Raw genomic sequence first — 16,402 nt, 5'->3', positions numbered from 1 at the left:
TTTGCTACCAGAGACAGTAAAAGTAATACACTAATTAAATAGGTTGATTTCTTGAAATAAAGTTTGTTACTACTAAATAATAACATGCCCATGAGACCTGGAATAGCCTATTAACATGATGATGATGATGATAATATAAATAATAATCACATAATTACTATTAATTAGTAATAATAGTAATAATAATGGCAATACTTAAATGGTGTGGTTTGTACCAGTATTTGTGTATAATTAATCAACATCACATGGATTGTGATCAGACAACAATCCCATAAATGGATTTCCCCTCGGATGACGTAGCACGTCGCCCCTCAGTCATCGCGGCAGGGGCAGACATTACTAATCGAAATCGGAATGATCGGATCGACATCATCACAACAAACAACTCAACCAAAACAGTCGCGCATGCATACTGGTCACATGGACGAAAACATCAGTCATTTAACAAAAATAACAAAATAAAAAAACATCGTTTATTCTCTGAAATTGTGGACGTTTCACAAAGTGGGGCCCCAGCCCCCAGGTCCCTAAAGGGTAACTGAGAGCATATAAATGGAAAAGGTCCATTTGGTTCCATCTGTACGCTCTCAAACTCAGAGTTACATGGTTCCTTGAACTTCAAAGAAATAGACCTTTATTGTGGTTGAGAGTTTTATTTTATTGATAATGACAACAACAAAAAATACATTACAAGTCAATCTTATTATGGTCTAGCGATCCTTGTACTCGGCCGTCGACTCGCCTCCCCTGGGCTCCTTCGCTTGTACCCTCGCCATGGCGTCGTGTCGCTGCTCTACCTCTCAGCAACAGAAAGTGGCCGCCTCTCTCTCCTCGCCGCCTGCCTGTCGACCCAAAGCTACACAGCACAAACACGGGCTGACTCTGTGCCTCGTCGCCATTTTGAGAGAACCCGTTGGAGACGGCCGAGACTGGTCGGCGGCGGGGCGCGGGCGACGAGAGGAGACGAGAGGCGAGGAGAGGAGAGGGGTGACACGGGCTGGCCGAGGTGAGAGAGACCCGGGGAAGACGCGCTGGGGATGGGGGGGAAATAGGAAGGAAACACGGCCCCGGCCGTGGAGGAGTTTAGATCCACCGAACGCCGGGGCTTTGGGATGCGGTGTGTACGAGAGCAGCCAGTCTAGGACGCGAGGCCTAGTAGGTAGAGCGAAGTAACACCAGCCACTGCTATGTATCCAACACGGATCTATATACTGATCTGCAGTCAGTTGTAATATCAGTGGGATGACTGATCTCACTGACTTAAAGCTTTTTTTTTTTCTTTCAAAGGAGCCCATAACTCTGAGAGTGTACACAAATGTATCCAAACGGGTCCATTCGGTTGGTTACATTTGTACACTCTGAGAGTTACAAGACCTGCAAAGGGTCCTTTTTGGAACCCCCCCAAAATGGGGTTATTATCGCCTACTGCTTATGGTTACCACTGCCAGCTACCTGAAATATAATATACAAATGATGCAGGATGAATTAAATAAGTGAAGAAAGATAAGACTGACTGAATGCTGTTTTTGTATACAATTTCAATTTAGGCATTAGCAACTTGCAGTAAGCAAGGTAAACACAAGGTAATATATAAAAATTATACTGTATTTAATATTAACTACTTCAACCCCAGAATTCTGGGGGGGACATTAGCCAGAGAAAATACCAGATCTATAAGCACACAATGAGCTTATGTAGTGGCTGGCTGTTTTTAATTTTTTGGCCAGAGAGATTTCATGTAGGCAGAAAACAACCTAGTGGACTGTGTGTGTGGTGTGTGCGTGTATATATTTGTATAAGAGCTGTTTGAACTTCTAAGATGTGTCACTGATTGATTGATTCCCCAACATAAGGAACGAAGTGTGTCCCTAATTAAGGGCCAAAAGGAAGGCTGACAATTAACCTGCTTCTGTATAAATATTCTTGTATATAATATTGTTGATACTATGTAGCAGGAGGTAACTTAAAGTGACAGAGCCTATTTGAATGCTTAGCTAATGGTGTGTGTGTGTCGGTGTGTGTGTAACTGTAATCTAATGTATGTGCTGGGTTGGGGGGGATTTGTGTATAATATATTTCATACAAAAGGAGGTATATTTCAGGCCTTCATGCAGAAAAATAAAGGTCAAAGTGCATTTGTAGATTTTTTTGTGGTGGGTGGCGGGTGGAGAGGTCATAAATGTCATATTTGAGGAGATCATGTCAAATAGTGGAGCAAGATAGTATTAGCTATTAAACCGCTAATGTTCTGCAATAAGTCATGACAAGAGTCAAAGTGAGCTGTCTTGTTTGTGTGTAAACAATGGTGTGTGCGAGTGTGCGCGCGCGTACGCGCGCCTTCAGCACCTTGACCCTTCACTCTCATTGATCCACTATTCCACTCACTCACTGCAGCGAGGAAAGCAGCTAAGCTAACGTTAGCATTAGCTTAGTATGTCTGTTTGTCATTATACATGAGCTAACCAGCTAGCTAAGCTAACTGCTGCCTCCTATCATTAGCCCGCGCTAAATGACTGCCTTGACTGACAAGTGACAACCCGTGGGGTTTAGTACTAACTAAAAAGCCTAATTTATGCTCCGTGCATTCCGTGGCACTACGGTAAGTCACGCGCCGAAAATGGATCTCCAAGCTCACAACGCGTTGCGTTGTGAGCTTGGAGATCTATTTTCGGCGATGAGGGCTCACCTTAGAGTATGGGGCTCACATGGATAGGATACATTGTTGATACATTGTTATAACGCCTTATTTGACGTACACGCTGAATGTGATGGAATCAGTGTGTGCAACATATGGACATTTTGTATATTTTGTGGTAAATAAAATAACATCAGATAAAAACCTGTATTCATTGCAGTCAAGAAGGGAAAGTCAGGTCAGGTGTCATGGCAACAGCAGCCAAGCAGCCAGTGAGGCAGAAACCCAAGAGACCTTCGGCTAAGATTGTGACAAGAACCAACAACACTAAATAAAGAGTGAAATAATTACAGTATAAATTAAATAAAATGCTGGCCCGCCGATATCTTTGAATACTTTATTAACTGCAGTTTGCATGGTACAATACAAGGTCCGCTAAAAGGATGAACCCAAGAAATAGCCTTAAATGACCATTGCAGGTCGGTAACTCTCAGAGTGTACAAATAGTTAGGCTACTTGAAAATAAAACTGTCCTGACTCCTAGTGGACTCCTAATGTGCGTACACGTACAGTAGTGTTATAGGAAATCGGTGTCATACATATAGAGGGTATGCATGAAAGTGAGTGGCAAAGTGAGTTTAATGTTGTTCAATGCAGTCAGATAGGACTTCTCTCTGTTTGGATGTGACGTGGGCTGTCAATGCCAGAAAGTTCCTTACCTCCACCATAATAACTTATGGTTATGATGATGATGATGTCACACACATACCATCTATTCTGAAGAACATCTGGAGACTGACATTCAGTAATTGGCAGTAATGATCAAAATAAGAACATTATAATGGTGTGTAAAAAATAAGTCTAATTTGCCATGGACAAGGCCAAGTCTTGCCACAGACACATTTGTCTGTGTATGGACACATTGATGACCCATAGGGGAGTAGGAGGGAGGGGCCCTATAAGATGATTGTCCCAGTGGCCTGGGCGGGGAAGCAAAATGCAGCACACAAACATGCGTAGATGACTGTATCAAGTGTAAATAAATAGTTCTCAGCATAGCGGCTGGCTGTTTTTGAGTTGAAAGGTCTTTTTGTATAATATTCTACAGCAATGGTTGATCCAAGTTCACAGTGCTTAAAGAGACTCCTATTCGGAAAATAAAGAAAGTATTTCAATTTGTACGCAATTAAACCACAAAACTGCTCTGTAGAACAAACTAATTGACGACCTATTCACATTCACATACATTCTAGAGTTTATTACACACACACACACACACACACACACACAGACAAATATATACAGTAAGAACAGTGGATCTATGACGTCCCTAGCAGATTATACTGAATCTACTGAATGTGAAGGAGGCCTACTGGGGGGAAGCCATACTGTGTCATAGGCTCAATAGTTTGACACATTCAGTAGATCTCGTGCTTTGTGGCCAGATGTAATTTATTGGGGTCTAGTAGGACTATAGTAAATAATATAAAAATAAATCACTATTAAACTTTGTAAAAAAAAATACATATTTAGCCCCATGCTTGAATGCCCCCGCCCCCCTGTCAAAAACCACTAAAATCCCTAAAACGAAAGAAAGCATAACCTAATAACCTAAAACATGAACATTGGTTGAAAAAACTAAAGTTGTCCTTTAAATGGTTTGTGTCTGAACTTGCTATTAAGTTGCATCACTCCAGCTAAACCCGTTTATTGTTTTATATTATATATCTGTAAAAAGTATTTTATGTAGGTTGTAAGTCTGTGTTGGCTAATTTACTCATTTCTGGTGAATGATATCTCCAGTAGCCACTATTTTAATTATGGAACATAAACAATTATGTTATACTGTAGCCTATACCTGTAATAAAGAAATCTATAGTTCATTGTAGGACGTGTCTAGGCTTTTACGCATTAGTTACTGGCCTTTGTAGTAATCAAGTTAATCTAACTCATTCTCATTAAAATGTTATTTTAATGTTATTGTTTTGGGTATAAAATCAGTCAATGATTAAGAAATGCTAGAAGAGGCAAATACACTCTAATGAACGGCTAAATATATAGTATTGTCTCGCGGCTTCTCGCCTCCCTCAGTTTTTCAACCATATTAGTATGCACAGGTGTGTGTGTGTGTGCGTGCATGTGCAAATACAATACTGTTGGAATATCCCCTCAAGGAACCCTGAGCCCACTTTGAGAACCACTGACATAGCATGTGATAGTGTGGGTGTTGGTTTGATTGATTGAATACTTTATGAACAAAAAGTACAGAGGTACTTATACAATAATGCTAAAAGGATAACACAAAGAGCGCGGAGGGATTGTGGTCCTGTGTATCCAATTCGACTCAAACATGCACAATACACCAACCTATTTGTGTATCCAAAAGGTCAGATTAGCCTTCATGATTTTGGAGGATAGAAAATTACCTCAAGAATTAGTGTAATAGCACTGATATGGCTGACCGGTTGATTTATTTCGTAGTTTACTGAGTCATGAGTCGATTAATTGGATACACAGGATCACAATGGAAACAATCCTTCCAGGCTCTTTGTGTTATCCTTTTAGCATTATTGTATAATAACTGTACCTCTGTACTTTTTGCAAACTGTTTAAAGTATTCAATCAATCAAACCAACACCCACACTATCACACGCTATGTCAGTGGTAGCTCTGGTCCATAGCTCTATGTTACTGTCGACTTCCGGCGCTTGCATAAATGCAGACCAGCCTCTCGTCTGTAACGTAAATCTAAAGAACGTTTTACCTACTCACCAATATGTGAACAGAAAGCCTACTTTCCTTAGTGGACGCACTCTGAGCGCACCCCCATCACACGTATAAAATGCAATGTTTGGCCAGAAAGGGATTGAAAAATCTTGTCTGAGGTTTTCTCTTGGTAATATGGGTAGAGGGCGCACTAAAAATTCCCTTTCTGTGTCCACTATGGAAAGTAGGCTTTCTAATAACACACGCCGCCTCTAAATGTTCTTTATATTTACGCTACAGACGAGTGGCTGGTCTGCATTTATGAGAGTGCCGGAAGTTGACAGTAACATAGCTCTAAATGCAACGGCATTAGAGTTATGGACCAGAGCTATGTCAGTGGGGGCATGGCCGGAGGGGGGAGGGGGTTATTTTGGCAAGCTACTGTACAATACTAAGTCCAGTTGCAGATTGCAGACAGGTGCTCTTTTATGGTGGGCGGTGAGTCATTGCCTGTTTTTTGCTTGAGCCCCTGCCCCTCAAAATGTCTGTGCATGGCCCCGTTGACTTGTGCTGTGGTGGAAAAAGTACACTTTTTTCCCTTTTTAACTTAAGCAAAAGTATCAATACTGCAATATAGAGATACTAGGAAAAGTACTGTATTGACATCAAAATGTACTTAAAGTACCAAAAGTAAAAGTACTCATGCAGAATTGCACATTAAGTTTGCAAATGTATAAAAACCATTTGAAAATAGACAATCTACAAGCTCACAATGTGTCGCAAGCTTGAAGATCTGCTACTTTCAAATGGCTGAAATGTGTACATAGAGTTGAAGTCTATGTTTTGTAATAATCAAAATATACAAAGTAACTAGTGACTAAAGTTTTCAAATAAATAATAGTATTGGAAATTGGAAATACTCTCAAAATTGTACTTAAGTACAGTACTGTACAGTAGGGCCTACTGCACATAGTTACTTTCCACCACTGGACTTATGCTGACACATCTCTCTCTGTCTGTCCTACTGTAGGTCTTTCAATTATCTGACAGGCTTGGAAATACAAATGACCACTGTAATTCAGAAGGTAGGTACTGCACACAGATCACACAGTGGGGGGCAAGCTAGAAGAGTTCCAGAGGTCCAGTTGCTTTTATCGGTTTTGAAGGAGTGTAGAGAGTGTAGGTAGGGCATTCCACATTTTGGTGGCATAATAGTAGAATTAATTAATCCCCATGTTTGTGCCGAATCTTGGCGGCAATGAGATCAGTGGAGCGCCCTCTAGTGTTGTGCCTGTGGGTGATACTCTTTTGAAGTAGATAGACAGGTTAGGTTGTAGTAGTTAGAGTGGTTGAAGGCACAGGCGGTAGGTGAGAGACAGGAGTGGGAAAGCTAATATTTGACTGACTTTTATGCTAGTTTAAAAAAACATGGAGGACAATGTTATGTTCATAACTGCAAACGATAACTCACAGCTAATAACACAACACAGTAAAAAGAGTAAGCTGACTAAAGTTGCGCTTCCAAACACCTACACTCCATTCTGCTCAATGTTTTGACACTCAGTCTAGATGAGGTGGGCATGTCCTGTTGGAAAAGTGATTCATGTGCATAAAGTAATAATTTGTCGTGAGCAAACCACCTAGATTTTTGATTATTTTTTGCATAGATCTGCTATTGAACACCCTTTATGTCTGTTGTGTTGGTTAAAAACTATTGAACCAGTGAAAAGTAGTAAAAAGTGCTTTGGACAAAACCTCTTAACTCCATTGGACCCTCAAACTGTCTGCTAAAGCAACTAACCCCACCACCTCTCCCCATCTCATGCAATTAATTCCCACTATATAAAGTCACAACACCAACTTTGACGAGGCAGTGTTGCTTCATTTTCAAAATATAAGGTTTTCTTCATTTCCTGAAAAAGCTTTGTTCTTTTGGTTTTCACCAAAACATATCACTTATAAACACAACAACAGAAACCACTTCTCAGCAGCACTCAGACACGTTTCATATGACACTGGTTTCTCCCCTCCTTCATTGTGCCTGTCTGTCTCTCTCCTCTCCAGTGAGTGTGTCCCACCCTGCTGGGTGGAGGCGTCTCTGTCCTGCATGGCGTCAGGACAGCAGGGCAGACTGGAGGCCACGGCGGCCACAGGGGGGAGCTCCGGTCTGGCCAAACCTCTCTACCTGCAGCGCCTGGACCGCTCGCTGAGGCTGGACTGTTTCCTGCGCCAGACCTCTGCCATCTTCAACAGAGACATATTAACCAGGTATATAGCGTATTAATGAAAGGTAACTAGATTCCGGGCATAAGGAGATCATGGCAGAAAAGAAGAAAGTTTGAGCACTTTTACCACAAAAAAGCACAAGTAGGCCTAAAGGGTTTCAGGAGCTTGTTTTCACATGCAGCACAGATGTTGGGTTTCTCATATCTTATTTACAGGCTGTACAGCCGTACAACCAAAGGGTCTCTTTTCCACAAATACATTTACACATAGAGATGAGATAATATATATATGGTGCGTGAGCGAGCATAGCATCCACTGTGTATGTACTTTGCATAAGGAGTTAAAGCCATTATTCAATTCAAATCATGGTGCAACATTATTCGTATAGTCCTCGGGTGGTTCAAGGAAGAGCTAAAGTGAAAGTGCGAGTACAAGCATTTATACACATACATACATAGATTGTGTTGAAGCGGTGTGGGTTCTTCTCATAGCGGCATCGGCCAGCTGGTGAACACTGAACAATAGAGATGCACCGATACTAGGGATGTGCCGATGGGACATTTTGGCCGATATCCGATGTAATTAATTGAAAAATACATATAGCAGGGTGTCTGCACTGCAGGCTTACGCAAGTCAGATTTAACTTTAATACCTTTTGTATTTAATATTGTGAGCTTGTAGATCTGTTCAAGCTGTTACTTTGGGCTTGTTTATCTGTAAAGACAGACCGATTAATCGGTCTGATTGATTAATCGAACCGATGCCAATTCATCTAAAAAGTAAACAACTAAAATCGGCCGATACCGATGTGTTTGCAGATTATTCACCCATCACTAAGCGATACCGATTCCAATATCCATAACTTGCGTATCGGTCGATACAGAGTACTGATCTGATACCAGTGTGTAATGAAAACACAAACAAAAAAAAGATCTAGCTACAGTGGCTCTCAGAGTGGGGTCCAGGCAGCGACCCTCAGGGTTCCCTGAGGAGGTTCCAAATGGACCCTTATAGGTCTGTAACTCTCAAAGTTATGGGGGTCTTTGAAATTAAACAGTTTGAGAGAACCACTGATCTAGGAATACAATACAATTTCAATTAATAACTCTTCATGTGCAGCTACAAGTTAAAATAATAATGTAAATAGTACAGTAAGAGTATTACAGTACTATTACTATTACAGTAGTGCAACAGCAACTGAAGTATTCAAAATACCAAATAATTGATCACAATTAAATGACATATCATTGTGTGATAAATTACATGGTATCGGAATGGCATACTCGCTGTCGCCGAAAACAACACCAGTATTTTAGGCAGTATCGGCTGCTTGTCTGACACTGGTATTGGTATCAACTCTAGTGAACAGACCCTTCATCTTGACGTCTCCAAGCAACCGGTTTCACTGCGACATATGCCCCAATATTCATGTAGAAAATAACACTTTCAACAACATATAAAATTCATAAACACCATCAAGAGTCATCCTTGAGTCCAAGCTCCCTGACCAGAGCCCTGCATAGACAAGCTTGCTGCCTCCATTAAAGGCTACCGTAATTTCCGGACTATAAGGCGCACCTGAATATAAGCCGCACCAGCCAAATTTAGGGAAAATCCCAAATATGTACGTATACAAGCCGCACCGGACTATAAGCCGCAGGTGGCCCCCTAGTGGCCGTTACGTTAGCTCAGAGCCTTAGATGGCTTTGCGTTAGCTGTAAAATTCCATAGATTAGCCGCACCGTTGTATAAGCCGCAGGGTTCAAATCATGGGTAAAAAGTCACGGTTTATAGTCCGGAAATTATGGTACTATCTTTCACAATTCATAACAACACAAGGCCGTAGCTGCAAGGACAAGCTGAACCATAACAGACAGGCTATAATAAAAACAATAGCTATCAGGCCTAACGGAGACATGTTGGCTCCTAATGTGTACACAAATATGAGTGCACGGGCCACAAATACTGACAATTGACAAATAAGAAATTCAGATTAAATACATTTTTATCTATAAATGCATTAAAACAGAAACATCTCATTCTTTACTCCCCATTTTATTTTTGAGGGGCGCTAGCCCCTCCTATATACAGGTTTAATGTTTGTTTTTAGTTCAATGTTTGTTTTAAAAACGCCATTGACAATGATCATCGTCATATTGTCTCTTTATTGTTAATGGCATTTAATGTGTGTGTGTTGGCACCGTTTTTTCTTCACTTTCTAGTGAAGACAGTGATGACAGTGATGATGGTGCACTGGTGGAAGGCCTATCCTTGGACTCGACCAAACAACTTGCGGCGTTGACTGTGAAGGAGGAGCCATGCGAGCAGGAGGAGGAGGAGGAGGAGGAGGAGGGGCTAGTGGAGGGGAAACCCCTGAATGGCGTTCTGCTACAGGTCAAAGGTCAGATAGCTGCACAGTTTCTCTCTACTCTATTGGCAAATGCATTATTTAATTCATCTAGAAAATCATCTATGTCGGGTGGAAACCTCACATGTCCAAAACTGTTACTTTTCAGTATTTTAATTTGAAAGTACCAAAAGTATCAGATCGACACGTTCAAAACACGTCGCTTTGGGAAGCGTTTCAGACTTGTTAACTTTTTTTTAACTTAAAGTTAAAATATGGAGATAAGAGGTTTCTGCAAGGAAACAACTAAATATAATCTCCCAGAATGATCATTGTGAGTCATTAAATTCATGTATTTCATGTGAGTCATTGCATTCATGTGTTTTTCCTCCACAGACCAGAAAGCAGACAAGGCCAGTCTCTACAACTTCTCCAAACTGAAGAAGAACAGGAGATGGCTCAAGGTGATTCCAAGTTCTGGTGTCTTGGTATCGCTGCTTTTCTATCCGACCAGATGGACCTCTGCCAGGATCTACAAGCTCACGACACATTGCAATGTGACATGATCTACAGGCTCACAACACATTGCAATGTGACGCGTTTGTGAGCTTTTAGATCTGCTACTTTCTAAATGTTAGGCCAAAACCACACCAGCTGCAACACCTTGCAACAAAACAAACCACACCAATGCAACTCCTTGCAACTGCCATTGGGAATAATGGTTGCAAGTAGTTGCAAGGAGTTGCATGGCGAGTCGGCGACCCTCTGGTGTGGTTAAGGCTTTAGCCCCCAGAATAGTGACGCTAGGGAAATTCTGAGAGAACTGAAAGTGATAGAACTTTTTCAGGTTGAGAACCACTGCTTTATACAATCTCTCTCTCTCTCTCTCTCTCTCTCTCTCTCTCTCTCTCTCTCTCTCTCTCTCTCCCCCCCCCCCCTCCCTGTAGAGTATCCTGCTGAGTGATGACACCACAGATTCAGACTCCTCTGACTCCTCAGACTCAGACATGTGTGTGTCCAGAGAGGAGCTGCAGGACATGTTGAGACTGCATCGCTACACCAGGCTGCACCAGAGCAAGTTCCACACTGAGCACGAGGTGTGCACGCACGCACGCACATGCACGCACGCACACATGCACGCATGCATGTGTGGACACACTAACACAGAACTGTGCTCTCTTTGTATCAGCTCCATCAGTATCAGTACTACAGCACTGGACTGCTCTCCACCCATGACCCCTTCTATGAACAACAGCGCCATCTGCTGGGGAACAAGAAGAAGAAGATCAAAGATGAGAAGAAGTTTAAAGGTAAGGCAATAGATACGGGACAACTTCACAGATTTATATTTGCGTCATGTCCTCACGCATTAGGAGCATTTGTGACAAACGTCTGTGAAGGCATTTCACACATCATGTGGCACAGATGTAAACAAATAAATAATAATTGTCTAGCGATCGAAATAAGTGATTTAGCGATTCACCCGCCGCGTATGGGCGGAGCTGCAGTGCGCTCTGTGTGGAGTTATGTAATTTTCTCACCTGTACCACTCGTTATTGGATATAATAATTTACCGTGCCTTATCAGATCAAGGTAAGAAAATGGTTAATCCAGATTAGAGAATTCCCCTTTAAAGTTAATAAAAGTAATTTATTTATATTTATAACTGTGAGTACTGGGAGCTGATGGTAGGTTTTGCGCACTCCTAAAATAGGAGGGAATAAGTTGCACACTCCCGCTCCATATGCAGTGTTTGTAGCCCTTTAGGCCTTCTTCAGAATCAAGTCAACAAATGTGCGCACTCTGACTGACACCGACAATAAGACTCTCCGTCCTAAACTTGCCTACTTATATTTCATGTCATTTAAATAAAGTCATTCCTCCTGTGTCTGTTCTTGTCCGTCAGCCAAGCTGAAGAAGGTGAAGAAGAAGAAGAAGAGGGGGGAGGGGGACTTCCTGGAGGAGGGGCGCCCCTACATCACCAAGATCTACGCCAAGTTCTCCCACGATGCACCTCTGCCCGTCGTCAAGAAGAAGCACCTGACCATCGAGCAGCTGAACGCCCGGCGACGCAAAGTCTGGCTGGCCATCGCCAAGAAGGAGATCCCCAAGGTCAGGAATTATACCTCGACGTTAACATCGGATTAATTGTCGGGCAGAAACCGCTTATCTTTATATTTGTACTTTTTCCGTTTTTTTCCCATGTACATTATTATGCGTTATGAGCTTGTAGATCTGCTACTTTTTCTATTTTTAAATTTTAATCCAAAACAGCTGATTGATAAGTGATTCAACACCTTAAAAGGATTAGCACCCAGTTAACACTTTAGCTGATTAAGTTTTCCGAAAAACCTATGTTGCTTTTTCAATGGTTCTTCTCCAACCTTCTCATGTCAAGGACCACCAAAATGATATGTATTTGGCCGCAAACCCCCATCTCTAAATATTGTGATCCAGGGACCCACAGAAGCAAATATTTCAGTTAAAAATGTTTGCTTTAATATTGGTTCACAAATATTGATGATTTGAAAGAATATATAAAAATTGCAGATCTACAAGCTCATAGCACGGCACGAAGTGATGCGATATGAGCTTGTATATCTGCTATTTCTTAACAGCCAAAGTATAAAATGTGGTTAAAATGATTTTGATGCTGTAATTACTACTTAAAATGTAAAATGACACGGATGCCTTCCCAGTTTTAATGGATGTTTTTATCTGAATTACTTTTACAGACATTCAAGCAGAAGACGTCTGCTAAGAACCTTGTCCTGACCAACGCAAAGAAGGTGAGCAGTGATGTTTGATGCGTGCTAAACACATACGCACATTTCTGCAGAAAGACACCATGGTGTTGTTTCATGCTTGTTAGTCATTCCGACAGTGAGGACAGGGGCGAAACAATGAATCTAACGGTGATTGGGAGAACATTTATCAAATGCAAAGTAATCTAGTAATAAAGTAATGTATGCTAACTTGCTGTACAACTGGTGGAGTTTGATCTGATAATGTGTGGTCGGTATCTGATGTGTGATCTTCAGCTTCAGCATGCAACCACGAGTAAAATCTGCCATTACGACGCCATCAAGGCACTACACAAATACACTTTTATCGACAAAATCAACTGCATTTAGTCGACTAAAATCTTATGATGTTTAGTCGACTAAAACTCTTTTGGTGACAAAAATATGACTAAAACTAAATTACCGGTAACTGTTATTCAAAAGACTAAAACGAAATAAAAAACATTGCTGTCATTGCTGTGTGCTCCCTCCCAGCTGGCCCACCAGTGCATGAGGGAGGTGCGGCGCGCGGCCATCCAGGCGCAGAAGAACTGCAAGGAGACGCTGCCGCGCGCCCGCCGCCTCACTAAGGAGATGATGCTCTACTGGAAGAAGTACGACAAGGTGGAGAAGGAGCACCGCAAGAGGGCCGAGAAGGAGGCTCTGGAGCAGCGCAAGCTGGACGAGGAGATGAGGGAGGTAGGTAACAACCCAAGGATCCTATAGAGAGGGGATATGCGCCTGGCATCATCAGATCATACCCGGTTGAAGTCAATGCTGGAACGCCAACTGATTGGCAAAAAAACCTACTTTCAGTGCTTTTCTTACTGTAATCTGATCTAGTTATTAACAACCAGTGGTAGAGGCAGATAGAACCAAACAACATTCAGAGGGGACCGCAGCTCAGAACATGCACGCTGGGTCTTAAGCTCGTTCACCTTGTTAACACTGCGCAACGACTTTGGTCATTATGAAAGACAGATGTGTAGAAAGAAATAATACATTTAAAGCTATACAATTACCGATTTAGCCTAAGACCCAGCGTGCACGGTCGGAACTGCGCTCTGGATGGAATTATGTAATTTTTAATGCAGATTTCTAATTTGACAAAGTATGTCCTGTCCCCTCCCCTCCCAGGCTAAGCGGCAGCAGCGTAAGCTGAACTTCCTCATCACGCAGACAGAGCTGTACGCCCACTTCATGGGGGGTAAGATCACCGGGGGAGACGTCTCTCAGGAGGACATCCTCCGGAGGCTGGACGACTCGTCCTCCCAGAGACAGATCGACATCGGGGGAGGGGTGATGGTCAACGTCGGACACGAGGACTATGGTACCCACCGACGGCTTGATTCAACGATATATCACTAACGTCCATGTTGACATTTAACGCCATTATTATTTTGTTGTCTTTGGGCAGAAACCTCTCATCTTCATATTCTAACATTTTGTGTTTTTTGGGAAACTTTAACGCCTTGATCACACAAAAGCAACAAAAGTAGCAGATCCACAAGCTCAAAACGTGAAGCGACACGTTTTGCGCTTGTAGATCTGCTACTTTAGAATTTTGAGTCACAATGACAACGTAACCACATAAACCTGTATGTAAATGTACTGTATGTCTTTGAACGGAGTCCCCCAGGGATCTATTTAGCCCCCCCCTCACCTGTTTTCCCCGCTACACGAAAACACAGAAAATAGACGATCTACAATCTCGTAGCTCGAGCTTGTAAATAAAGTCCATTACGTTAAGGTTTCACTGGGCGCAAGATTCAATTTGATTCACCTGTTGAAAACCTTCCGCGATGCTTCTCGATGTACAAGCTTACAACGCATCTCGGCAACATGCAAGTGCAATGTTTGGTAATGTTTCGTAAGAGTCATGAGTTGACAGTACTTTTTAAGTGGGGTAGCTTTCTGCGAGCTGATATATTATGTGTCATTTCTTGTTTTCTTTGACATTCATTTTGTGTTCCGTTTCCAGACAGTGACTATTACAAGTCTCAGGCTCTGAGGAACGCCAGGGACGCCTATCACATTCACCAGGAGAGAGTAAGTACACCTTTACAAGCACTGTAATGGTGATTCTTCAGTAGGACAGTCAAGCCAGTAGAGCAGTAGATTTTCAACCTGAGGGCCGTGAGGATATTGCAAGTGGGCCCCTATATAATTGTCGAAATATAATATAATATAATAAAGTAACTAATATTACAAAAAATATAATAATAATGTAATCCAACAAAATGTTAGGGTATTTTCTCATTTAAAAGAAAGTTTTATTTGTGATACTGAAAAATGCATATTAATATTAATACTATGTCAGTTCCATTGATCCAAGCGGGAACACAATTATTTTATTAACCATTAAAATAAACATGCTCTGGAAATGCACGCGGTCCACTTATCGGTCCAATGGGTGGGCCAGAAAGGGTTGAGAACCACAGCAGTCAAGTCAAGTTGAGCCGGTACATGTATATGAACAACATTGCATGTAAACACCTGGTACAGTTTACACACACACACACACACACACACACACACACACACACACACGCACACACACACACAATCAATCCTTCCTTCCTCTCGCTATCTAATGTTTCGCTGATTTCAGACGAGGATCTTTGACGAGGAGGCCAAGACCACCCGCGGTGCGTGCGGCGTGCACGCCCTGAGCGTGGTGCACGTTCCCCCGGCGTGCATCTCGGTGGCGGGGGCGTCGGGCTCCGGGTTCGGGGAGAGCTACAGCCTGGCCAACCCCTCCATCCACGCCGGGGACGAGATCCCACAGCCCATCATGTTCCAAGGCATGCTCAAAGGGTACCAGCTGAAAGGCATGAACTGGCTGGCCAACCTCTATGAACAGGTCAGTGTGTTAGACTGTGTCTGTATCCTCTATGAACAGGTCAGTGTGTTAGACTGTGTCTGTATCCTCTATGAACAGGTCAGTGTGTTAGACTGTGTCTGTATCCTCTATGAACAGGTCAGTGTGTTAGACTGTGTCTGTATCCTCTATGAACAGGTCAGTGTGTTAGACTGTGTCTGTATCCTCTATGAACAGGTCAGTGTGTTAGACTGTGTCTGTATCCTCTATGAACAGGTCAGTGTGTTAGACTGTGTCTGTAACCTCTATGAACAGGTCAGTGTGTTAGACTGTGTCTGTAACCTCTATGAACAGGTCAGTGTGTTAGACTGTGTCTGTATCCTCTATGAACCGGTCAGTGTGTTAGACTGTGTCTGTATCCTCTATGAACAGGTCAGTGTGTTAGACTGTGTCTGTATCCTCTATGAACAGGTCAGTGTGTTAGACTGTGTCTGTATCCTCTATGAACAGGTCAGTGTGTTAGACTGTGTCTGTATCCTCTATGAACAGGTCAGTGTGTTAGACTGTGTCTGTATCCTCTATGAACAGGTCAGTGTGTTAGACTGTGTCTGTATCCTCTATGAACAGGTCAGTGTGTTAGACTGTGTCTGTATCCTCTATGAACAGGTCAGTGTGTTAGACTGTGTCTGTATCCTCTATGAACAGGTCAGTGTGTTAGACTGTGTCTGTATCCTCTATGAACAGGTCAGTGTGTTAGACTGTGTCTGTATCCTCTATGAACAGGTCAGTGTGTTAGACTGTGTCTATATCCTATATCTCCTTATTCTGACTACTTGGGTTATTTTCCCCCCCGTAAATTGACGTCTTACTTGATCATACTGCAG

The 16,402-nt window shown here is 42.3% G+C and overlaps 1 protein-coding gene across 5 annotated transcripts in view; it reads left to right on the top strand.

The window, feature by feature from the left end:
• Positions 1 to 806: 806 nt before the first annotated feature.
• ino80 (INO80 complex ATPase subunit) overlaps positions 807 to 16,402 on the top strand; it is a gene marked incomplete at its 3' end in the record, with an annotated part of 79,444 nt that continues 63,848 nt past the window's right edge. For 4 of the 5 annotated variants that reach the window (XM_083789673.1, XM_083789672.1, XM_083789670.1 and 1 more), the window contains exons 1-13: positions 807 to 1,006; positions 6,372 to 6,426; positions 7,406 to 7,609; positions 9,790 to 9,968; positions 10,311 to 10,378; positions 10,862 to 11,011; positions 11,104 to 11,224; positions 11,821 to 12,026; positions 12,650 to 12,703; positions 13,193 to 13,396; positions 13,835 to 14,027; positions 14,679 to 14,746; positions 15,309 to 15,560. In XM_083789673.1, the coding sequence (XP_083645799.1) occupies positions 7,449 to 7,609; positions 9,790 to 9,968; positions 10,311 to 10,378; positions 10,862 to 11,011; positions 11,104 to 11,224; positions 11,821 to 12,026; positions 12,650 to 12,703; positions 13,193 to 13,396; positions 13,835 to 14,027; positions 14,679 to 14,746; positions 15,309 to 15,560 (1,656 nt within the window). In that variant the 5' untranslated portion in view covers positions 807 to 1,006; positions 6,372 to 6,426; positions 7,406 to 7,448. Of the gene's footprint in view, positions 1,007 to 1,063; positions 1,156 to 6,371; positions 6,427 to 7,405; positions 7,610 to 9,789; positions 9,969 to 10,310; positions 10,379 to 10,861; positions 11,012 to 11,103; positions 11,225 to 11,820; positions 12,027 to 12,649; positions 12,704 to 13,192; positions 13,397 to 13,834; positions 14,028 to 14,678; positions 14,747 to 15,308; positions 15,561 to 16,402 lie in introns of those variants that run through there. The other variant, XM_083789671.1, reaches the window with a different exon arrangement.

Source organism: Protomyctophum parallelum (genome assembly GCF_964188405.1).
Source record: "Protomyctophum parallelum genome assembly, chromosome: 19".
Classification (NCBI taxonomy): domain Eukaryota; kingdom Metazoa; phylum Chordata; class Actinopteri; order Myctophiformes; family Myctophidae; genus Protomyctophum; species Protomyctophum parallelum.
The sequence above is the reverse complement of the archived record's forward strand: the minus strand, read 5'-3'. Positions and strand labels throughout refer to the sequence as shown.